Source organism: Erpetoichthys calabaricus, chromosome 1 (genome assembly GCF_900747795.2).
Source record: "Erpetoichthys calabaricus chromosome 1, fErpCal1.3, whole genome shotgun sequence".
Taxonomy (NCBI): Eukaryota; Metazoa; Chordata; class Cladistia; order Polypteriformes; family Polypteridae; genus Erpetoichthys; species Erpetoichthys calabaricus.
Genome location: NC_041394.2, coordinates 142,095,320 through 142,120,410, shown reverse-complemented (window position 1 = coordinate 142,120,410; position 25,091 = coordinate 142,095,320). Strand labels below are relative to the sequence as shown.

The window sequence follows — 25,091 nt, the reverse complement described above, 5'->3', positions numbered from 1 at the left end:
AATGTGCCAGATCATGCACACAGAACCATCACTTCAAAAAGTACTTTCCTGTCTCAGTAATTTCCTTTTTTCATTGCATGCCCAGTTATGTATTTGCACCTTGTTACTCAATTAAGTGTTGAGCATAAGATATGGCAATATTTCAACAGCTTAGCTGTACTGACATACACCATGGAGTGGTTAGTGGGATGTCACATAGTGAAATGAGCACCAGGTTGAGTGGGATAGGTGTTCCCAGCCCCCATCTGTGGTAAAACTAATGCGTATGTTCAAGCAGAGACTAATGCAGATACTCTACAAATATATATATATATATATATATATATATATATATATATATATATATATATTGCACAGTTCTGTTGATCTCTAAGGCGACCCACCGCGATCTGCTCAAAAACTCAAATGACTGCAGCAGGTGAGACCCAGTGGTTGAGAAACACTGTTGTATGACATTCTTTGGACATTGGACCCCTACTGTAGCACTTGACTGGCACTCCACTCTACATACTTCAAATCAAGCCACCTCTCACTTTTGATCTACCTTCAACCTCTTTTTTTTTTTTTTTTTTTTTTTTTTATAAAAACCTATATAGCTTATGCTGCTTCTGCTTTGTAACAGCAGAATTAAGCTGTTATTCATTAAAATGTATTATAAATAAAAAAAAATGTTTGGAGAAAATACTGTAAAATGATGATAATGCAATACTCCATTTGTTAAACACGAATAGACTCTGCATGCCACAACTTGTAGGACTAGAAAGGCACACAGCATAGTGTAGGGCTGACGCAGAGGGTGCTTGTATGCAGAGAACTAAAGTAACAAGTGCGTTTAACATGTTTAAGTAATGAGCGGTTTTATTTGGGTTTCACATATGCATTACAACCATGTGAAGTGTCCCAGCTGCACTTTTCTCTTTGATGATGTCACTTTCCTTGGACAGAAAATTCTGGTTTTGTGCTTTTTGTTTTTTGCTTCCAAGTGTAAGTTCTTCGGTACATTCGATATAAGCACTGCATGCTTTGCAGACCTACTGCAAGCACAAATATTAATAATAATGACGCATGCAAAGGCACATTAAGTACAAGCATACATGTAGTAGCACTTAAAACATTTAAACAACATTTGAATATACTCAGATATTTACTTATTTTTAATATGAGTATTCAACCCTAATTTTGTTGCTGGTATGGTTCTGTAGTTCTGCTTAACTATAGATCAGTTGAGGTTGCGTAGTGAACCAATTGTTTCTGATCCATTTTCATTTCTGTTAAGCAATTGGAATAAAGCGAGGGTAACATAACTTGGAGAGAAGTAATTCTTTTATATATGGTGTTTTATTTTCTTTTATACTGTGCTAATCTAAGTTGTGTCTTTTGTTCAATAAAACTTGAAGGCTACCGTTATTTCTTTTCCCTTGAGATGTGCTAAACACAGTGATGTGTTATAGAGCAAACCTGGAAAGGTTTTTGTAGCCTAAAGTCACTGGTGCTTGGTGTTGCTGTTGCTGGTTTAGCTTTCACACCAACTTCACATTGCTAAATATGGTAGAATTTTAGATGGTTATATGAATTATTTGTGTTTGAGTTTGGTGTTGTCACAGATTTTTTTTACAGTATTATGTTTTTATTATCATCCTTGCTGTTGAAATCAAAATAATTACAAATTATGAATGATGCTCTTTGCTTTGTAACTAAAATGTCGCCTTCTGTGTCCAGGTGATCTAGACTCACCATTACTCTTACTTTTCAAATTTATTGAAAGCTTCTGCAAACAGAAGAAGAATTCAGTTCCTATAAAATGTACTGATGTAGTCAGCAGATATGTCTGTGAATTTGGATACCATTATTGCTTGCTGTTTACTGCAGTTAAAACTAGGAAAGCTTGATCTACTAAAGAACTAAATGGATAGCATAATTAATTACCACATTTCATGAGTAGTATATTGTGGCAGCTGTAACCGCAAACAGTATACATTTAATTGTGTTTCCCTTCCCTAAAGATACCTGTTGCCTTTTTGGCCCTATCTTTTGACACTATAGACACTTAGTTACGAACTGTGATTAACATTATATTGCCTTATAATGCAAATCATGCCCCTATTTAACTCTTTGTTTATGTGCCTGTCTCAAAAGGAGCAACGTCGCATTTTAGAGCTTGGAATTACTGGTCCAGAAGGTCATGTACTGAGCCGGCCAGAGGAGGTAATTGTATTGGAATTATTTACAAGTAACACACATTATTTGACAAATTTTGCAATGTATTATGATAAAAGGTTGAAATCAAGAGGAAATGATTTTATTTGAATGAGATACGTATAGCTATAACAAAATTAAAACCTCTTTAGTGTTACATTTCTTTTCTCAAAAAAACATGTAAAAAGTGTTGCATTTTTTGGCTTGAAAAATAACATTTTTATTAAATCTCATCTTTCTACTGTAAAATGTGCAAAACACTAAAAGTACAAAGTCAGAAGTGTAGAAAGTCTACTACTACTACTACTACTAATAATAATGATGATAATAATAATATGAACAACACACTGCACATTTACAAGTGATGCAAGCCACTTTTCAGATTTACCAGAATCACTTTCAGTTTCACTGTCTGTTTCAATTTCACTGCCTGAAGACAGATTCATCTCGTCATCACTACTGATGAGAGGCGTTTCTTACAAGAAGCCATTATGAGGCTAGGAGAAGATGCGTCTCCACCGTTGCCTGGGTAACGCTCAGGCCTGACACTTATGCAAGACATGCCTATACTGTTTCCTGAGTAATGCTCAGCACTAATGCTGTTAGCACTGTTACAGCCCGAGTAATCCTTGGGTCTTGCGCAAGATGCTGCTATACTGCTGCTCAAGTGATGCTCGGGTCTAACGGTAAGGAGGTTAATAAATCACGATTTGATTTAAGACACAGCATGTTAAACTCAAGTATTTCAGCAATGTCATCAGAATTTGCAAAGTTGGACATAAAGCGCTGCAGCAATTTATATCCCTATAATTGCAGGTGGAGGCAGAGGCAGTAAATCGATCTATAACCATTGCCAACCAGACTAACTGCCCCGTCTACATCAGCAAGGTGATGAGCAAGAGTGCAGCAGATGTCATCGCGCTAGCTAGGAAGAAGGGTAAGTATACATGTATTTTGTAGGTTTTCTTGGGTTTGGGGAGGTCTTCAGGGAAACTGCTTTTGCCACCCAAATCCAGTGAAAAGCACAAGAGAGTTTGTGGCATTACAGTATATGCTGGAAATATCAATAGACTCATTTCCACTACAAAACTATTATATCCTTATCCTGTTTTGGAAAGGTTTGTGGCATGACTGCTGCCATTTTTGTAATGTATATGCAGACATCTGTATTTGTATTTGTGAGTTTCCCCTTGGGATTAATAAAGTATCTATCCATCTATCCATCTATCCATCTATCTATCTATCTAACATCTACATTAATATACATTCACCAGCCACTTTATTTGGTACACCTGTTCAACTGCTTGTTAACGCAAATATCTAGTCAGCCAATCACATGACAGCAACTCGGTGCATGTAGGCATTGTCAAGACGATCTGCTGAGGGGAAGAAAGACATTTTAAATGACTTTGAATGTGGCATGGTTATTGGTGCCAGACAGGCTGGTCTGAGTATTTCAGAAACTGCTGATCTACTGGGATTTTCATGCTCAACCATCTCCAGGGTTTACAGAGAATAGTCCGAAAAAAGGGATAATATCCAGGGAACAGCAGTTCTCTGGGAGAAAATGCCTTGTTGATGCCAGAGGTCAGAGGAGAATGGCACAACTGGTTTGAGCTGATGGAAAGGCAATGGTAACTCAAATAACCACTCGTTATAACCAAGGTATGCAGAAGAGTAATTCTAAACTCAAAACACGATGAACCTTAAAACAGATGGGCTACATCAGCAGGTGCCACTCCTGTCAGTTAAGAACATTCGACTGAGGCTACAGGCTCACCAAAACTGGACAACAGAAGATTGGAAAAATGTTGCCTACTCTGATGAGTCTCAATTTCTGCTGCGACATTCGGGTGGCAAGGTCAGAATATGGTGTCAACAACATGAAAGCTTGGATCCTTTCTGCCTTGTATCAACGGTTCCGGCGCACTTTGGGTATCTTAGTACCAACTGAGCATCGCTTAAATTCCACAGCCTTCCTGAGTATTGTTGCTGCCCATGTCTATCCCTTTATGACAGTAGTGAAACCCATATTCTGATGGCTATTTCTAGCAGGATAAAGCAACATTTCACAAAGCTCAGATAATCTCAAATTGGCTTCTTGAACATGACAGTGAGTTCACTGTACTCAAATGGCCTCCACAGTAACCAGATCTCAATCCAATAGAGCACCTTTGGGATGTGGTAGAATTGGAGGTTTGCATAAAGGATGTGCAGCCAACAAATCTACAGAAACTGCTCAATGCTATCATGTCAACATGGACCAAAATCCTGAGAAATGTTTCCATCACTTTGTTGAATCTAACCTACAAAGAATTACAGCAATTCTGAAGGCAAAAGGGGGTCCGACCTAGTACTAACAAAGTGTACCTAATAAAGGGGCTGGTGTGCATAGTTTAATCCTTAAGGATTTTTTGTGTTTATATCATTTTAGATAAAGCAAAGTTAAAGCTAGATTTCACTTTTTCTTACTATAACATTGGTGTTATAATTTATTTAATGTCAATGTGAGTTTGTTCTTCATGTTTTCTTTAGTATTTTTTTTTTCTTACGCTCAGATCATTATGCAAAAGTAAATTAAGATTTGCTCATTCATAATTAGATATGTAAACAGAAACGGCAGCCTCTGAGCTATTGAAATAACTTGACAGAAGTAATCAGATTAGCACCCAATTTACAAGCATTATTACTGCCTTGGAAAAGAATGTGATGTGCGTGAGTTTTGTCTGTAGGGCCATAACTTAATACAAGAAAAAATATAAAATGATTCCAAGTGTCAACAATTGTGTTGGTAAGGGTGATAAGAGGTATGTCTGTATATCAAAATTTGACTATATAGTATTACCTTACCTGCACAGTAAATTAATTACTGCCAATGCAGCACATCTACCTTTTTATGTTAACATTTGTTTGTTTGTTTTAATTTGGTTTATATCTTCAAGGCTGATCAAGCTAGGTTTCCAGTTATTGTATTATATCTCTTCTGCTAGCATGGTCATGGCAATTTAATGCATTATACAGTTTTTCACCAAGCCTAACTCCTCGTAGCCCATTGAGTGTATTGTAGTGCACCATTTGTTATGAAACATATTTTTTGAAACTTATCAATAGAAACTTTGTGCTTGCCATGATTTTCTGCTTTTGGACATTATTGTTCACGTCCTAGATAAATAGAACTTTTATTTGTCCCCAGGGACAAATTTGTTTTATTATTTGTATATGTTTGAATTCTTTATTTTAAATTATGGATTACATCTGTTGATTAAAGGCACAGTTACCTTATTTAACTGAACCGCTTGTAATTTAATTCCTCCCAGATGGTTATATTGCAAGGCAAGTATATTGCCAAGCTAGATTGAAGTGTCTTTATTCCATTTTTATAAAAGTTTTGATTAAACCTATCTTTGGATCATCCACTGCAAAAGTGATAATGTCTGTTCATTTTATTATTCTGAACTCTGAGTATAGCTATAAGCTGTTGATCATTTTGTATACACTGTAATTGTCAAACCAAAAAAAAAAAACCTGATGTGTTTCTTTTTGGTATACTAGAGAGCTCTGCCCCCTGCTCACTTCGCTCGCCAACCCCCGGGTTTGGTTATCTGGATATACAATTTAAAGAGATTATTTTCATTTTCATTAATTTTTTTATTCCTTGATATTTGCCAGTAATAAAAGTGTAGTGAATGAATCCCGCTTCCCCCGGGGATGCTAGTGCTGTACTGCATGATCTGCATGTTGTTCTGCGTGACGATCATTTAAAAGCCTATACAGCAGCTGTCCTTTTGTTTCAATTCCTTGTCTCGCGGCACGTTAAAGTGTCTCCGAGAAATTGTTTGTAAGTAGGGTGTGTCGTGCAAGTAGTCTCGCGGGACTTCAAAGTGTCTTCCAAGAAGACCTGCTGTGCATGTGTACCACACCAACATTTTTGAATTCTTTACAACGTTCTACTTTGTCATCTACTCTTTATCGTTTATTTCCATCCCCGGGCGTGGTTAAATGTCTTTCTCGTGAGATGTATAACTCTGCTCGCGTTGTGAAGGAGGTGGCTGAACGCTTGCTAAGGAGTTGCGGTCGAATCAGCTGCTGTCTTACTGCTGCTGCTGGCGAGCTGCATGTTCTGCTTGTCACGCTGCACGTCGATCATTTAAAAGCCTGTACAGCAGCTGTCCTTTTGCCACTTCGCATCTCTTCAGTTCGCGTTGTGAAGTGGGGGCTGAACGCATGCTAAGGAGATGCGGTCAGATCATCTGCTGGCTTGCTGCTGCTAGCGAGCTGCTTGTTCTGCTTGTCACGCTGCGTGTTGATCATTTAAAAGCCTGTACAGCTGCTGCCCTTTTGTCTCACTGCCTTGTCTCACTGCCTTGTCTCACGTGACGTCAAAGTGTCTTCCGAGAAGATCACATCCCGTCTCCCTCCCAAGATTGTTTTTTATAATAGAGAGATATGACTCTTGTCTTAAACCTGGAGGTATGATTAAAAACTAAATGTAAGCTTTTACTCCTCACTTACGATTTAACAAGAATTTTTTTGGGGGTTTTGAAACTTAAGTTGTGCTATTAACTTAACACACATTCTTCTTCATGCAGGTTCTGTTGTATATGGAGAGCCCATTACTGCTAGTCTTGGAACTGATGGATCACACTACTGGAGCAAAAACTGGGCAAAAGCAGCTGCTTATGTCACCTCTCCACCATTAAGCCCTGATCCAACCACCCCTGATTATCTTAATTCTCTGCTAGCCTGGTATGTATTTCAAATTACTGAGTTGTGGGAGTGTTTAAAAGATGCCCCTTGTCTTTCTAAAAATGATTTCTTTTTGCAGTGGTGATCTGCAGGTTACTGGCAGTGCCCACTGCACTTTTAACACAGCACAGAGAGCTGTAGGCAAAGACAATTTTACACTTATTCCAGAGGGCACTAATGGAACAGAGGAAAGACTATCAATTATTTGGGATAAGGCTGTGGTAAGAGCATAAAATCTTTCTTCTGAAGTATTTCATCTTTGTGATTCTAGCGTAATCTAGCGTGGCTGGGGAAATGTCTTTGTGGTGTTATGGGTATTCTGTTGTAATCCTGATTGAAAATTTTCCTTGTTCATTCCCTTTTCCATGGGGAACAAATATCTAATGTGGGAATGATTTACATACTCCAAAAGAAATGATTTCAGGATGACTTGTGTTTAAGTTGCAGTTATATTTACTTGCTGTTATGCCTAAATTGCCAGTAATTTTAGTTTCTGCCCTGAATTTTGATTAGTTAAATGTTTGTTTTATTTAAAGAAGCAGCTCCTAAATGCTTTTTATAACTCTATTCCCCTTGTCAGTAAAATAAAATCTCTTACAGCTTTAATGTTATTTTTTTGTAGGTTACAGGTAAAATGGATGAGAATCAGTTCGTAGCTATTACCAGCACCAATGCTGCAAAAATCTTCAACCTTTACCCTCGCAAGGGACGCATTGCTGTTGGCTCTGATGCTGATCTAGTCATCTGGGACCCAGATACTGTAAAAACCATCTCAGCCAAGAGCCACAATCTGGTAGGGGAGGAGGGGGGAGTGGAATGTGTAATATTCAAGCAGTATATGAAGTTCTGCCATATGTAGGTATTTTTAGGTCATACTTTAAAATATTTCCCATTCTTATAATGAGCAGTAACAGTCTTAGGGCGTGTTTTTCAAGGAAACTTAAATAGTTTTTTAGAGCTATACTCTTAGATTTCTTATGGCAAGCTTAGATTGCCAAGGATTTTTTTTCCCAAAATAAATAGTATTTAGTTTTATATAAAGCATACAGTCATAGTCCATTACATCAGTGTGTGCTTGCTTGTACAATGTCTTAAAATGTGTTTCCTTTTCTGTAGTCTTGCATTCTCATCGTAAGTTTGAAGAAAAGAGACAGAGCCCGTCCTGGTAGCATACCGGAAATATAGTATGAATGTAACAGCAAGTCTGTTTCAAATTAAATATATCTAAAATTGAATATCTTTTGAGTTCTGGGAGTACTCTTTAGGCCATTGTATAAACCTGTGAAATTCAGATTTGCTTAGGGAATGCTTGATGCAGGTCTAAAATTTATAAGTTATTTCACATTTTAAAAGCAGACCAAAAAGATTATCATGGTTATAGATTAGGCCTGCCACTGATGAAAGGTTTCAGACTTAATCAGCTATGTTTTTGTCTGACCTGGAAATAATATTGATTGAAATGTTTAATGATGTCATAAACCAGTAAAATAACACAGTGACTTTCTGATTTCTGATGTTTGACATGACTTTGGCTGCTAAATCATTCCATTATATCCCTGTTTTTTGAAAGGCAGTTTTCAAGTTTGTTAAAATGGCCTGTGAATATTTGAAGGATTTTTTTATTCATCAAATTAAGAGCTTAAAATGCAAAATTCTGTAATTAAGCTATGCCTGTATGGTGGTTTATAAGTTCAGAGTTACACCAAATAATGATCTTCCCCTTAAGTTTTGTTTTATTTCGCTAATTTTATCTGTAACAAGTCTAATCATACCCTTTTCAATTTCTTTTTTTTAATCTCTAGGCTGTGGAATATAATATCTTTGAAGGGACAGAGGTGCGTGGTGCTCCTCTTGTTGTAATCAGCCAAGGAAAAATTGTTCTGGAGGACGGCACTCTACACACAACAGAGGGAAGTGGACGCTACATTCCTCGTAAACCTTTTCCTGATTATGTTTACAAGAGGATAAAGGCTCGTAGTAGGGTAAGCTTTTGAAACCCATTTATGTTACTTTTTGTGAAATCAAATAAGGTTTTTCTGGTCAGTTTATATTTGTATTGTACCTCTCATTTAGTACATCTTCACATCATTTACAAATATTCAGTCCCATAACATTTATATACATGACCACATGGTTTTGTAATGCACACGGAAATTCAGTTTAGCTCATTAATTAACATAAAAACATGACAATATAAATTCCATACATGTTTGACACTGAATGGTGTCTTTTTATATATGTCTGCTTGTTAATCTAGATAGCCTGTGCCTCCAAATAGCTAATCATTTGCAAGCAACCTAGCTTGTACCATATGCAGACATAGTCATGAGGTATAGTTATTGCTTGAGCAATTGTTGAAGACCTGTGGTCGAAGCAACTTTAGCTGTTGTGTTATTCTTGGTGACAAATGCACTTTTTCCGGCATCTCAGAACATGGAATTTTCAGGCATTATAATCTCTAGAGTTAAAATAGAATAGTGCAATAAACAAAAAACTCCCTCAAAAACGATTTTTGGGGCTGAAATACACTGTTAATGAGTGTGCAGAGGAGAATGTTTAGATTCACTCAAGAAAAAGGTATTTCAGATAGAGCTTTCAGAACTGCCACAGTCACTCAAATTACAGCTTTTTGTAAATGTGGTGTGCAGCAATGCATATTAGAGCGCAAATCATGCTGGACTTGGGAATGGGATGAGCTACAGCAGAAGAAAACCAGTAAGTTTACCTTCAATCATCTAAAAACAAGAAGATAAAACTAGAAGAATCTCACCTGGGCTGACAAGTCTTGATTTATATTAAGGTATGCAGATGGCAGGGGCACAGTGTTTTGCAAACCATATGAATTTTATGGGTCCATTTTACCTTGTTTCAGGGTATTAGCTGGTGGAAATAGTGTTATGGGAACTGTTTTATTATTCCACATTAAGTTCCTTAATACCAAGTGAGTGTCATTTAAATACCACAGTATAAATAAGATTTTTGAAGCATACCTTCTTGGCTACAGTCTATCCTTTTTCAAAGGTATACATACAGCAGGATAATGATGATGCCACAGTGCTTGTATCATCCCATGCTGGTCCCATGAAAATGGCAATACATTGAATTCAGTCTGGAAAAGCACCTTTGTGATGATGCAAAATGCAAGGTTTGTAGCATGAGTATGTGGGTGAAACACCTGTTTTAAAAATGTAGTTGAGTCAACAAGGAACAAAGTCTAAAGGTTTCTGGGGCCTTTTTAAGTATACTTTAATACAAGTTCAGCTCACCATTATTAATGTAAAGGAATCCAGAAAATACTTCCCTTTGTCCCACCTTCTGTTGTAAAACAAAACAAAAAAAAAAAAAACTATTGTTACTGAAGAGTGTCGTGTTCCCAAACACTACCTGAAAAAAAGAAGGTTTTCAGCTAGCTAAGGGGGTTGCCAGATGTCTGCTAAGGAAAACGAAGTATAATAAATAATGTGAGCTTTAGGAATTAATAAACGTATAGTGTCCCAAAATTTGGTATATGTCTCATTAACTTAAGAGGCAGAGAGTTTAAAGTGGTTTAAATTGTGAAATGGCAGTAGCCAGGAATTGGCGTACATAAATAAATACATTAAACACGTGTTGCTTTACCCCCACACTCCAAATAATCCCCCAGTATCCAAGCTTGTAGAATGTAGACCAAATGTGCAGAGCAGCCCGATTTGATACCTTTATAGAGCGAGTGCCACTGGTCTTTCTTTACAGGCGCGCAAATATATGACACATGTTAATACTTTGTTTTCATTTCATCTTTTTTAGGAATTGTGTCAAGCCAGCAACCTCTCAATGTGTTGGTTGAAGTAGTCAAGTATGCTTTGTGACATTGAAAGTGCTTTTTAAATTTTCCATTTTTAAAGCCATTATAATAATAAAAGGAGCATCAGAAACATGGCAGTTATTTTTTATATGAAAAGAAATTATCTTTTGTTTTCTGCAGTGAATGATTAATAATTTTTATATAAAATTACTGCAAATCAGGGATTTCAGGTTCAAGAGTGAAACAGAACAGGATCCAGAGTAAAACAATACTTTTAGGGTGCTGGACAAGTGTTTAAAGTCTTTTGCTATTACAGTCATGGCCGAAATTATTGGCACTCCTGGAATTTTCCCAGAAAATGCACCATTTCTCCCAGAAAATTATTGCAATTACAAATGTTTTTGTTTATACGTGTTTATTTACTTTATGTGCATTGGAACAACACAAAAAAAACAGAAAAAAAAAGCCAAATCTGACATGTCACACAGAACTCCAAATATGGGCCGGACAAAATTATTGGCACCCTTTCAAAATTGTTGGTAAATTGTTTTATTTCAAGCATATAATGCTCGTTTGAACTCACCTGTGGCAAGAAACAGGTGCTGGCAATATAGCAGTCACACCTGAAGCCAGTTAAAATGGAGAAAAGTTGACTCAACCTTTCTGTTGTGTGTCTGAGTGTGCCACACTAAGCATGGAGAACAGAAAGAAGAGCAGAGAATTGTCTGAGGACTTGAGAACAAAAATTGTGGAAAAATATCAACAATCTCAAGGCTACAAGTCCATCTCCAGAGATCTTCATGTCCCTTTGTCCACTGTGCGCAACATAATCAAGAAGTTCACAACACATGGCACTGTAGCTAATCTCCCTGGACGTGGACGGAAGAGAAAAACTGATAAAAGACTGCAACGAAGGATAGTCCGAATGGTGGATAAACAACCCCAATCAACTTCAAAACATATTCAAGCTGTTCTGCAGACTCAGGGTGCAACAGTGTCAGCTCGAACTATCCGTTGACATCTGAACGAAATGAAACGCTATGGAAGGAGAGCCAGGAGGACCCCACTGTTGACACAGAAACATAAAAAAAGCTAGACTGGAGTTTGCCAAAATGTACTTGAGGAAGCCAAAATCCTTCTGGGCAAATGTCTTGTGGACAGATGAAACCAAGGTAGAGCTTTTTGGTAAAGCTCATCATTCTACTGTTTACAGAAAACGGAATGAGGCCTACAAAGAAAAGAACACAGTACCTACAGTCAAACATGGTGGAGGTTCTAAGATGTTTTGGGGATGTTTTGCTGCCTCTGGCACTGGATGCCTTGACTGTGTGCAAGGCATCATGAAATCTGAAGACTACCAAAAGATATTGGGGCGCAATGTAGGGCCCAGTGTCAGAAAGCTGGGTCTGCGTCAGAGGTCATGGGTGTTCCAGCAGGACAATGACCCCAAACATATCTCTAAAAGCACACAGAAATGGTTGAAGACAAAGCGCTGGAGAGTTCTAAAGTGGCCAGCAATGAGTCCGGATCTAAATCCGATTGAACACTTATGGAGAGATCTCAAAATTGCTCTTGGGAGAAGGCGCACTTCAAATCTGAGAAACCTTGAGCAGTTTGCAAAAGAAGAGTGGTCGGAAATTCCAGTTGAGAGGTGTAACAAGCTTGTTGATGGTTATAGGAAGAGCTTGATTTCAGTTATTTTTTCCAAAGGGCGTGCAACCAAATAATAAGTAGAGGGTGCCAATTATTTTGTCCAGCCCGGTTTTTGAGTTTTGTGTGAAATGATGTCAGATTTGGCTTTTTTTTCCTCTGTTTTTTGTGTTGTTCCAATGCACATAAAGGAAATAAATGTGTATACCAAAACATTTGTAATTGCAACAATTTTCTGGGAGAAATGGTGCATTTTCAAGGAAAATTCCAGGGGTGCCAATAATTTCGGCCATGACTGTATACCCATTTACCAAGAAGCAGATCAGTGTGTTAGAAAAATCTGTCCATTTTATTAATGACAATGCAAAAAAATTCAATTAAAAATTAAAAAACCACTGCTCATGGAATCGATGTGGAAAACACCTTCAAAATATGGATGTATTGCAGCATAGTGTAAAAGGAGTAACACGATACCAAAATTAGTGTAGGGTTTTAAAAAAATGTCAGTGTTTTCTTTTAAATAAGATTTTTTTCCTTATAGATTTGAATTACTGTGTACTGAAATACTGTGTATTCTAATAGCAATGTTCATTCTGAAAGGCTTACTTCTTACAAGGGAATGTTTTTAAAATATCTAAATTTGAATAATTTTTGAATAGTGGTATTTTTTTAGTCTTCTGCTTAATTGACTTGAAAATGAGCAAAAAATATAGTGAATTAATAGCTTTACAAGTTTTGCATTTTACTTAAATGCACTAGAAAAGCATTTTGTCTTTTCTAGAAATAAGTTAATTTCCTTTAAATTTTGCAAGTTGTGTACTAATAAACATTTTCTCATTTTGAGTAACATTTTAATATATCTATTATAAAAAATCTTGGGAGGGAGACAAGAAGTGATCCTCTCGGAAGACAATTTGACATCCCGCGAGAGACACTTTAACGTCACACGAGACAAGGCAGTGAGACAACATTTAAAACAAGTTCACGGATATCTAACCCAGCAGTTGTTGGAATGCTTTTGTCAGAGACACTTGTTCTTAAAACAACAAGAAGCAACAAGCAGAACATGCAGCAAGCCAGCAGCAGCAAGCCAGCAGATGATCCGAGCGCTTCTCCTTAGCGCTCCCCACCCCCTTTACAACACGAGCGGCAGAGACACGAAGTGGCAAAAGGACAGCTGCTGTACAGGCTTTTAAATGATCGACGCGCAGCATGACAAACATAACAGGCAGCTCTCAGCAGCAGCAGCAAGACAACATGATCCGACGGCATCTCCTTTGCATGCATTCAGCCGCCCCCCCCTCACAACGCGAGCAGCGTTATACATCCTGCGAGAAAGAGATTTAACCACGCCTGGGGTAGGAAATAAAGGACAAGTATTATTTTTTACAAAAGTTTTAAAGTAAAAGTGAAAATAATGCACATGTAACAATTCCCATGAAAATAACAATCTCTTTAAATTGTATATCCAGTAAACCAATCCCGGGGGTGGGTGAGCGAAGCAAGCAGGGGGCAGAGCCCCCCCCTAGTTCTAAAAAAAAAAAAAAAAAAAAAAAAAAAAGCTGCTTTCTGAAAATTTAATTTTACAATAAATATTGTAAAGATCACTGGTGGTTTTATGTCATTTAAAAGAGTTAATGGTTAGGCTGTGGTACTGATGCACCGATTGTCTATGGCAGTTATTCCTCTTGTTTTGCATGTTAATCAAAATAGTGTATATTGAAACTTTATTTTTGTCCCCTCAGCTGGCTGAGCTGCGTGGGGTTCCCCGTGGGTTGTATGATGGTCCAGTCTGCGATGTATCTGTGACCCCAAAAACTGTGACACCAGCTTCCTCTGCCAAGACCTCCCCAGCTAAGCAGCAGGCTCAACCTGTGCGCAATCTACACCAATCTGGATTCAGCCTTTCAGGTGTGTTTTAAAATCTTAGATAATAAATATGGGAATGAATGCAAAACATTTAAGTACTGTCACTCATAACTTTGTAATTACCTTTGAAGCCTATGCAGATGTATAACTTGCTTCAAGGATATTAGAGGTAGTTGTGCTAAAATGTATGTTTGTTTTCCTATCTTTAGTCACAGTAACATTCCATATCTTATTTTATATTATGATTATTTTTTAATTTTCAAAAACTGATACATCATGGATATAACTATGGAAACTCTGCGTTTTCTGAAATCTGCTGTCCTGATGGTTATTAATATTGTTATTTCATAGAGACACTAGGGGCCAATTGCAGTGTGCGTTCCTCATCGCATCGTCCTGAGATGATCACATCTCAGTTATTTTACGGTAAATGCATACTATATCTGTAAGGGTGAATGCAATAATATGGTATCAGATTTATGGTTTAGTATTTTTCTAGCTGTGTTTTTTTTAAATGAATTGCAGTAATGAGCTAGTGATTTATGGAAACTTGTATTAAGAGTGAAGTAAAGGTATTTATCTCCTGGTAGTCCCTTAGTAGTGTTTTCATGTTAATTCTGTTATATGTCTGTCTGTTATTTGGTGTGTAAATAAAACTCTTCCAAAAAGAAAAAAAAAAGCTTTGCAAAACCCCAGTAACCTTTTTTAGTGAGTATCACTTTTGGTGGTTGCAAAATCTCTTACGAAAAGAATTTGAAGTCAGTTTCACCAAACCGTTATGCAAAATTAAAATCCACTGTTTTGCTTATCACTGGTGAGTGATACTGATTTAAAAATTTCAAGGCATTTTTTTACAAGCTCCAAAGTGAATCATTTTTACAGAAATCCTGTAGTCTGCCTTAAACCAACAGTCATTTCGATTTTTTTTTAATGTAGTGTTTCAAGAATATTTGATGAAGGTGGAAAATGTTTCTTGATGCTGAAAAAAAATGTTTATTTCCCCAACCGTTCCCCAGTTACTTATTCCCCTGTTCTTTGTTGTCAATTATTGCTTGTGCTAACAAGAAGTGAGACACTCGGCTGAACATGTGAACGATGAACACCAGACCACAATAGGGCTAACTGTGGATTAAATGTATCCCTGATGTCCTTGTGATGTTAACTACAACAACATTTAGACCAAGATCTACTGTTAGTACTATACTGTATAGTCTGGTGTTGATATGATGCGAGTTCATTACTATCTTAGATACACTGCAGCTATCCGATGAGGACCTATCTGCTTTATTTTTAAGCTACTTTTTAGGAGGAAGTTGTGCTGATATTGAATAAAGGGCACTTAATACTGTTTCAGTTAATGCTGTGACCTCTAATTAATACCTTTATAGACTGCATAATGTAAAAGTACCATTATATTTGCTTATGTATATAAGAATATATATATTGTTAGTGAAAACCAAATGTAAATTCTTTAGTTATGTTTTAATTTCAAAGGCTTCAGAAATGCTTGTATCATATACTCCATATATTTAAAATAATTTTTCTTCTTATTCTTAGGGGCCCAGATTGATGACAATGTTCCTCGCCGTACCACCCAGCGTATTGTTGCCCCTCCTGGTGGTCGTGCCAACATTACAAGCCTGGGATAAACATTCATCTCCTGGCCCATGGGGGCATCAGAGAGGCATGATGGTCATTGTGAACTGACCGGCTCAGTAGGCCCCCTAAATTTTCCCTTAAAACCTCCCACCAATGATAGCCCATTTTTCAGTCTTGCACTGAAAAACCAACTAACCTAAAAAAAAAAAAAATTGCCTCATAAACATGAAACTACATGTTAAGCACTCAAGACTGTATTATTTAGTGTTTATATTGTTTCCTATTTTCCATAGACCATTTTTTTGTTTGTATTTTTTTCTCCCATTTTTTTAAAGGAAGAATTAAGTGAAGTTTGACTTTTAGAGTAATAGGTTTAAATGCCAATTAAGTGAAAATTTACATAGTATTTTTAATGTGTTGTGTGTGTATGTGTATATATACACAACCATCCACTAATTTGTTTTTTGAAAATGGTCATCTAACATCTAAATATGCGATTGCTATAAAATTTAAATAAAAATCTAATCTGGTCAAAACCGGTTCAGTAAAACCTTGGCAAATTGTATCATGGTTAAATCAAGATAAGTATCCTGAAGTCAAGGGCAGATGGCTACAGAAACATATTTAAAATGTTTTTTGCAATTAAATATTTTTTTTGTTGGTTGGTTCCTTGAGAATCAAAATTACAGTTAATGGCATACACAGTTTGAGGTTGCCTCTAGCTACTCCAGTGTTAAAGGAAAAAAAAATAACCTTGTGCCTTCAGAGGACTTGATTTTGATTTCTGACTTAGACAGAAGATAAAGGCACTTCAGTTTGGTATTTGTGTGTACGTCTTTTTAAAACATGTCCAGCACTGAGTGGAATAAACACCACAAGGATTTCTGTTGAACAAGACTTTTTCTAAGCCAAATGTCTCAGGCCACACCCAGCATGGGGGGGGGGGGGGTAAGAACAACAATGCAGCATTTAATAAATTTATCTGGAGGAAGGTTTTGAGGTCATGCCTGTTTGCGACCTTTTTCAAAATTATCATGTGCTTAGGCAGTGCAAAATATTTTCTCAAAAGAGCCATGAAGTATCTTCCTTATTTAATTACTTTTACAACAAATGCTGTAGTCAGCACCTTTCTGTGTAAATACATTGCCGTTATGATTTTGGATGTCATTTTATCACAACTGGGGACCTTTCAGATCCTTCCTCCCATCAACTAACATGCATGTTGCATCGTACGAAACAGTGCAGAAGCAAAGATTTCTGTTACATTCACTGTATGACTGCCATCAAGTTATGGGTACACCATTAATTTTTGAAATGCTGCAAAATCTTACCTTGGTCACATTCTGTGCCCTCTCTTACCTGATGGGTTCCTGGCTCATACAAAGGTCTTATGCAAATAACATCAGCTAATTGATAATGAGATATAGCAAAATTATTTATGTTCTCTGCTTCTTATTGTGTTCAGCAGATCCTTGGAATCATAATGTCTTTCAATCATGCCAATTAAATATTCTACATTTAGAAGCAAATTATACAAACAATTATCTGAAAGCAAGATTGGTGTCCACTTCTGTAAGGCACATGATGTTTATGCTACATGCTGTTATTTTGTTATTTTTTTTGTAAACATTTTGTTTAACCTTTCTGTATAAAGTTTATTTTTATGAATGTTATATTTATACTCTTACTTAATCGTTAAAATTGGAGGCTCTTATGTGCTCATTCAAGTGTTTCTGCTAGTATTAATTTAACTCATAGATCTGCTTCCCATTAACAAGTAAAGGCAGCAGAGTGTTGGCTCGTTCTGACCTGGTATTGTAGCCACGCGGTCATAAATTCAATGTTCTTTGCTTTCCAACCTTGCAGCAGAAACAGTTGGTGATTTATTATAGATTTTTAAAAAATATTATTTATGACCTGGTATTTTGTTTACTTGGCGGGAATAATACAGTGTAAATATTGCAGCGTTTTTTTTTTTCATTTTTTGCAGTCATATCAGGCAGTATAGCCTCAAAAGGAAAATTGCTTAATAGTGCAGGCATTTATTTAAAAAGAAAAAAAAAATTGTTAAAAAGTAAAAAAAAAAAAAAAAAAAAAAAAAAGACAGCCATGAGGAGACCACTCTAAATGCTTTAGGTGAAGTGCATGGTTATTGAAGAGTTAAAAGCAACTACCCCATCTGAGTAAGTGAATCTACTGTTCTTCAGTTTTGACACTAAACTTGATCCTTTCCAATCCCAGCACTATATGGCAATTTCTTTTAAGTACTTTCAGACTTACTTCCAATTTCTGTAATTTAATTGTTGCAGAGAGGAGATATAGCAAAGAAAGAGAAGCGCGTCTCTGAAGGGATAGCCGTCTGAGGGTCCTCAGGGTAAAGTACCAGTCTGGCTAGTCTTACAGGTACATCACTTCCATTCTAGAGGTTTTGCTGTTGCTAATATTAAATATCATTCAATTTATGTCAAAGGTTTGTGCATTAGGGTCAATTTGATGTGTTTAACTTAAGAATGAATTCACTTTAGTCTTCCTTTCATTCTTTTAAACCATGTTTTTATTTAATCCAATTAAAGATGAAACTTAATTTTACACAATGAAGCTAAGAATATTGTATTGGCTGTTTGGTTAAGTCTTGTGTTTGCTTGCTTAGTGTTAGAGTATACAAATAAATGACCAAAAAGCCTGAACTAAAGAGGGTTAAAATAGACAGGAGTCAGCATGGATTGAAATGTTGTCAGCACATCGCCGTCTTCTTGGGTAATGTTAGTCTCAGCCTTTTGGGACAGGATGGGATTTGTTAACTTTTCCACTCTTTCTCATTTTGGCGGCCCGACTGCCATAGCAACAGTAATGCTGAACCAGTGGTTGTCATAACATCTGGCCTGACTGTGTGTTTGTCATGACAACTGCTTTGGAGTAGGAACTCTCTTGGCAACAAGCGTCTTTTGTCAGAATAAGTGTTGAAACTCTCAGTAGAATCTGGGGTGAGCAAGTCTGTACCAAGCCTGTGATTGTGATCAGATTAAATATTTTGTTGCATTGATGGTAACCTGGAAGTAATCTCATTCTTGAAAGCCATTATCCTAATGTTTTGGCACATATGTTCGTAACATTTGCTTTGCCTAATTTTTTAAATCTTAAAATGATGCATTTTAGTTACTTTTTTTTTGTAATCTTAATCTAATTCTACCAAAGTAAATTGCATGAAAATTAATAACAGATATATAATAGGGTGCCAAAATATACAAAATGGTTATGATGACTTAAGTTCTGGATAACCCTGAAAGAAAAAAAAAAAGAAAAAAAGATTGTTCAGATCTCCTGACTGATGCAATAAAATACAAAAAAGTGATAAATGGAAAAAAAAAACAACTTAGGCCTAGTGTTTCCTAAGTTACGTTTCACTTTAACATGTTTTTTATTGCTTATCACTTTGATCTGTTGGCCTGCTCTTTCTGCCCCAAGTTTAAAAAAAAAAAGAAAAAAACGATTGTGTGTTGTATTCACTAAATGCTCTGAGATGCTGTTGTTCGTTCTTAATTCTGCAGGTCTTGGCTCTTATGTTCTGCACTTGTGTGTAATGTAAGCAAAGTACTGAATGAGAGAAGCCCTTGTGTTTTTTTTTTTTTTATTTTTTTTTTTTTTTGTTTTTTTTTACACTTTTTTATTTTTGAACCTTTTATTGTAAAAGTGAAATTGTCAATGGTGTATGTATGTAGGCTTGAGGATGCTTTTTTTGTTAAAAGGAATCATTTGGTGGTTACCTCTGAAGAAACTCGATCTGGGGAGACCCGCCAGCTACCTTCAGTCTGTTCGTCTAAAATATGAAACTAATCTTATGTTACACCTAACATGAGAACTCATAATAAAACCTGGTGTTGTTTCATTTCTTTGTCTGACTTTAATTTGTTTTATTAGAACATTAAAATATCTGTGACAAGAACAGATGTTTCAGCCCAACAAGCTTATTCATCCTGTATACCTAGGTGTTCTCCATTAGAACGTTAGAATCATATTTGTATGTTTTTTCCAGTGTCTTAAAATATGCCTATTGGAATTATTAGTGTTTCTAAGCTGGCCTGGTATGTGATATCTGGGGTGTACATAAAAGTCTAATGATGGGCTGCCTTCCCTTTCAAAACTTTTTTCCCTTTCTGATTTGTACCAGATGTGGGACTACTGGAAAAATTGTATTCAGGACATTCTCAACATGGAGTAGCATGGAAGTCCAGTGGTCAGCACCGCTACAAGGAGCTCAGTTAATATAGCAGTCAAATCCTTCCCATGATCATGTGTTTTTTCTTCAGTTATTCCTGTTTTCGTACCATCCACATTAATAAAAAGACAAGTGCATGTTTGTATCTGTGTGTCCATCCGATTTACTGTGTCTGTTATATTCCATTTGTTTTGTGATGCTCCATCTGTTGGAATGAAAACTGCAATGCATTTTTTGCTTACATACATTACAAAATGTGTCCAATAGAAGCTGCACTGAAAATGTTAGTGCAGAATATGCTGAGGTGTTTGTTGAGTACTTCGATTTCAGCCCATCTTAGACAGGTAACACAGCTAATATGCGAGTAGCTTACTTGTGTCTGGTGGTTGAGGTAATTTCCTGCCTATCATTGGTATATGCCTTTTCCCCAATCCTGCTGAAATTAGTGGAGTTCCCTAAAACTTATAATAATAATAATAATGACTTGTTCAGAAAATAGAAAACAATTCTGGGTGCGTTCTGTGCTAAGTCAATATGGTGTTTATAGTTTCCTCCTTTGTCCTGCAGTCTGGTTAACTAGAGACACTGATTGGCTTTAAATGCTTAACTCTGTTTTGTCATTTTCTTTATTCACATTTTTCCTGTGTAGACTTCTCCCTTAAGAGGAAATGGATCTCTGCTTGTGAAACTGATAGGAACAAAACCAGCAGCCAAAGGGACTCCAAGGACTGGGACTGGAAACTGCTGCTCTAGACACTAATGGTCCAGTTTTTTGTGTGCTAACTTATAACATGTATAGTGGTCTCCCATTTGTTCCCAGAGTAGTGTGACCTTGTCAGGTTTTCAGTATACTCAAAACCGTGTCCTGGAGTAGTGGCTCATGTCAACTCCAGTGTGTCCCATTGTTTGAGCAAATTAACTGCTTCAGGATCTCTGTTCTGAAATAACTAGTTCAGTGCCATCCCATTGGTGATATGGTATTGGTGATATGGCAAAAACTGGAGTCTGACTGAATTCACTGCCATATAGGGAGTTTCAAAAGGAACAGCAGTTTCAAAAATGTATTACTTAGTAACTGAATATCGAATGAACGTGTAGTATGCACCAAACTGTAGAGTTACCTTTAGTTGTTCACCAGATTGTCTTGTTTGAGGAGGCGAAGGAAGGCAGTGTGGCTGTCATGTTAATTGCTAGCAGTAATCTGGAATGAATTAGCCCACAGGATCAACATAGGGTCATATGACATGAGGGGCACATATCGAGAATTTGTCAGGTTAGGAAATATCTGTTCCTTGACAGATTGGTTTGGGCTACGTGTTCTTGTGATTGTTACTGAATGATGTTTTGGAATGTAGTTCTTTCGGAATTGCCTTGTATTTCTAGAATCATTCTACGACTTTATCAACGTTTTGTCATGAAGCGGTATTTTGCTAAAAAAGATCATTCACACATGTTCACGGACTGACAGGTTTGGGTATTACAAGTCAAACAAGATGTTTAGGTATCATTTTGAAATCATTCATGACTATACTCCTATCAGGAGGACTCAATATAATGCTACTGCCCCAATACCATAGGCCTGCTTGATGATATCTGGCAAGTTGGAGAAATAAATTATGGCTTTTGGCAATCAATTTGACAGAAGCCGTGATTCATTGGACCAGGCTGTTCTCCAGTGCTTGTGTTCTTTTGGCCAGTGTCACCCCACCTTGTATTTTGCCAAGAGGAATGAAAATGTGTTGGATCTTTGAAAACCATACTTAAATTGAGAAACGGTGGGAGGAATCATGTCCTTGTATATGGTACTCCACTGATTGCTGAGAGTTGTAACTGATCTGCATGAAAAAAATCTACCAGACACAATCAGGCCATCGTGTTATGTGCCCTATACCATACCATTTCAGTACTGCAGACTGACGCAAACAATATACATTGAATCATCTTCACTGTCTCTAAATATCATTGCCTGCACAGGATGTTTTCCCACTGACTGAGTGCTGAAGGCAGTGTTAATTGTGGTTGGTGTTCTATAGTGCCTGGACTTATAAACTCTGATCTTAAAATAACTGTCCTGTTGTGTAGCACATTTATACATGAACAGCGTGAATGCAACTTGCACAACCACTGGTCATCCACTATTTTCCTATTACAGGTTTGTTCCTGGTTTGCCCTTTTGCTGTCTCTGTGACCACAAATTGGATTTGGTTGGTAATATAATAGATGAAGCAATGTTTTTACATATCTAAGTACAGGAAATACCAAAAAAAAAAATTTCTTTAGAAGATCCTTTCTTAACATCTGCAAAGGAAAAAAAAAATGTATGTGGTTGAACTTGGAAACTCTGTTAGAAAAGGGTTAGGGAGAGCACTGTGGACACTGTGCTTTGTGTAAACCTTCAGGTAATGTTGGTTGGTATTAATTTGCAAAACCTAATCCTGCCAAGTAAGGAAAACTTGAAACAGATTTTAAAACAAAAACACGTTTAAGCGGGACTGGGCTTTAGTCATGGGGGCTTTATCAAATGAAGCACTGTAGTAGTAGTAGGGTGTTATACTGTGTTAGCCATTATGGATGTAATGAGATGTCAAGTGGGAAAGTCTAGCCAATGAAATGTGTCATCATTAAATTGAGCACTAAAAGGAACCATTTCCTGTGGTTTTGGAAATTTCAGGACAGCTTTTCCCTACCAAAAGTCTGCAGTTCCTAGGTACCCTTGGGCTCGCTGAGGGATATAATTCCTCCAACTGGTCTGTGGCCAAATCCTGTCAAAGGCATCTTAACTACATATCCAGAACATCTCCACTCTCGTCCAGATCTGGAAAAGCCACATTTCAATTCTGAGATCCTTTCATTGCTGAGCTCCTCACCCTACAGCACAGAGCACTACAGCCTATTTTAAGATGCTGGTACTGCATCAAATCATTACTCCATCTCTTCCCCTTCACTCATGAAATAAGACCCCTGCTGCACTTGGGAGAGCTGCCTTCAACTCACCTTTTCCTAGAAAGGCCTGTGACATCAGGTTTGGAGAAACCAATTCTGATCCCAGCTCCATCATGCTTGAAATGCAACCCCAAGTTTCTTACTACTAAGTTCCAAACTTTGATATTCTATTCTTGAAAACTGTAGTATAACAACAACACTTAATTTCTTGTATAGCCAAAAATCAAACAAGGAATGCCTCAAATGGCTTTAATGGGCCCTATGTTTTGACCGAGAATACAAGAAAAAGCTCCCAAAAAACCTTAAATGACCAAACCATGGGTGACCCAGACCTTGTCCCTCAGGACTTCATCATAATGGTAACTCGACGTTTAGATGTTGTGCATCAAGTATATTACAACAGTAACATTTACTAAGGGATCAAACAGAAGGCACTCAGTGCCAAATACTCTTCAGCTGTCAAAACCTGTAACAGAACAGGAAGTATGATTACAACATGATGGTCTCTGCAATTCTGAACAAATCTCAACGCTCTACAAAGTCTAAATCAGCTTATAGCTCATTAGTAAGCCAAAAAATCCTTGTGATCCCAGAAAACCTGCACGTTGCGTAGCCTGCCATTGACAATATCCTCCAAAATAGCTAACACAGCCATTGCCAGTTCTTTTCTACAGCCCACAGCACACCCTTTTTATAGACCATATCGACAGGATGCACACTTAGACAACATTAAGCATACGCATTAGGCGTTCTTACCAACACTGAAGATGGCTGTATTGAGAGAACATGTCAGTTAACTGTTCAGATTGTTTCAAGAGCATCAAAATGTGACTGAAATTCACTTTGTTGTCTTGTTTCCTGGAGTTGGTGAAATTCAAACACCAAAAAAGTCGGTATAGGATTTACGGATGGTTGACATTTGCTGTAACGTTAAGCCAATTTCCACAGCAGGTTCGAGTTTTATAAATCTCAGCTTTGCATAAGAAATGGCTTACACACATTTCCAAGCATAAGTATATTTTATACGTGAAGTTCCAGGTTTACTGGGCGAAAAGGTGCTGTGGAACAGCTAGAGTGTCGCCTCTGAGCAACAAAACATAAAACAATTATGACACAAATAATACTTTTATATTAAGCCGACGCCAAATAATTATTCAGCGTCCAATCCATATCATGCTCATAATCTTTAGTAAGTTGAAATACAAGTGTAGCAGTTAGGATGATCACTCTTGTAGGCTGAGGCGCTCTTTAGGTCTTCTTCAGGTGCTGTCAGATCGAGCAGAAGTTTGGAAGTTGGAAAGTGACAACATGGCCACAGCTCAAAACTCCGAGGGCTCAGCAGGGTACCATTTATCCAGGGTTCAGTGGAAATCTCATGAAACGAATGTTCTCAATGCTTCTCCTGGCAGAGCCCAAGAAATATTTTCTCACAGAATGATTAAACATCATAGACAATGCAACAATCAAGAAAGTCTCATCTCATTTTCTGAGGCTGCTTATCCTGGTGAGGGTCACAGTGCAATCAAGAGTGGATGATATATAATGGGGAAAGTATGCAAAATTGTAAAGAAGTAAAATATATGAAATGATAATGTAATAATGTACAGGATAATATATACAGGTTAAGTATACAAGTGCAAAGCTTATTAAATCTGCAGAGTACAGTGACATATTGAACATTGATTCAACTTCATGGCTCGCTGACCAGTTCTGGAAGCCTCATCTATCTTTAACTCAGGACAGCGCAAGTCTTTCCAATTTCTACAGGCACTTGCGTTTGGCTCTCTACTGTGTTTAAAGACAGTTCAGAATGTCTTCATTTTCAGCTTTAATCTGGAATTCAGATGGGAGATTTAACTTTTGGTTTGGACACAAATATTTTCTCTCCGCTTTAAGGCTGGATGCTGCAGTCTTTCCCACCTCCTTCTCTCTCTCTCTCTTTTTTTTTTGAAAGCCAGCTTCTAGTGAAAGGAAAAGGCAACCCTGAGGTACTGCAGCCGTGAAATGGCAAAACGCTTATTAAAAAGAGCGCCATTAAAACCAAGAATAATAACAAGCAAAGGAGTGCAATGTCACATAACTCTGTTA

The 25,091-nt window shown here is 37.1% G+C and overlaps 1 protein-coding gene across 2 annotated transcripts in view; it reads left to right on the top strand.

Moving 5' to 3' along the window:
• dpysl2b (dihydropyrimidinase like 2b) overlaps positions 1–19,730 on the top strand; it is a 192,104-nt gene extending 172,374 nt beyond the window's left edge. For both annotated transcript variants that reach the window (XM_028806455.2, XM_051923479.1), the window contains exons 7-14: positions 2,137–2,205; positions 3,013–3,133; positions 6,786–6,942; positions 7,022–7,163; positions 7,565–7,735; positions 8,745–8,924; positions 14,122–14,287; positions 15,803–19,730. In XM_028806455.2, coding sequence (XP_028662288.1) covers positions 2,137–2,205; positions 3,013–3,133; positions 6,786–6,942; positions 7,022–7,163; positions 7,565–7,735; positions 8,745–8,924; positions 14,122–14,287; positions 15,803–15,894 — 1,098 coding nt within the window. In that variant the 3' untranslated portion in view covers positions 15,895–19,730. The remainder of the gene's footprint in view (positions 1–2,136; positions 2,206–3,012; positions 3,134–6,785; positions 6,943–7,021; positions 7,164–7,564; positions 7,736–8,744; positions 8,925–14,121; positions 14,288–15,802) is intronic.
• The last annotated feature ends 5,361 nt before the right edge of the window (positions 19,731–25,091 follow it).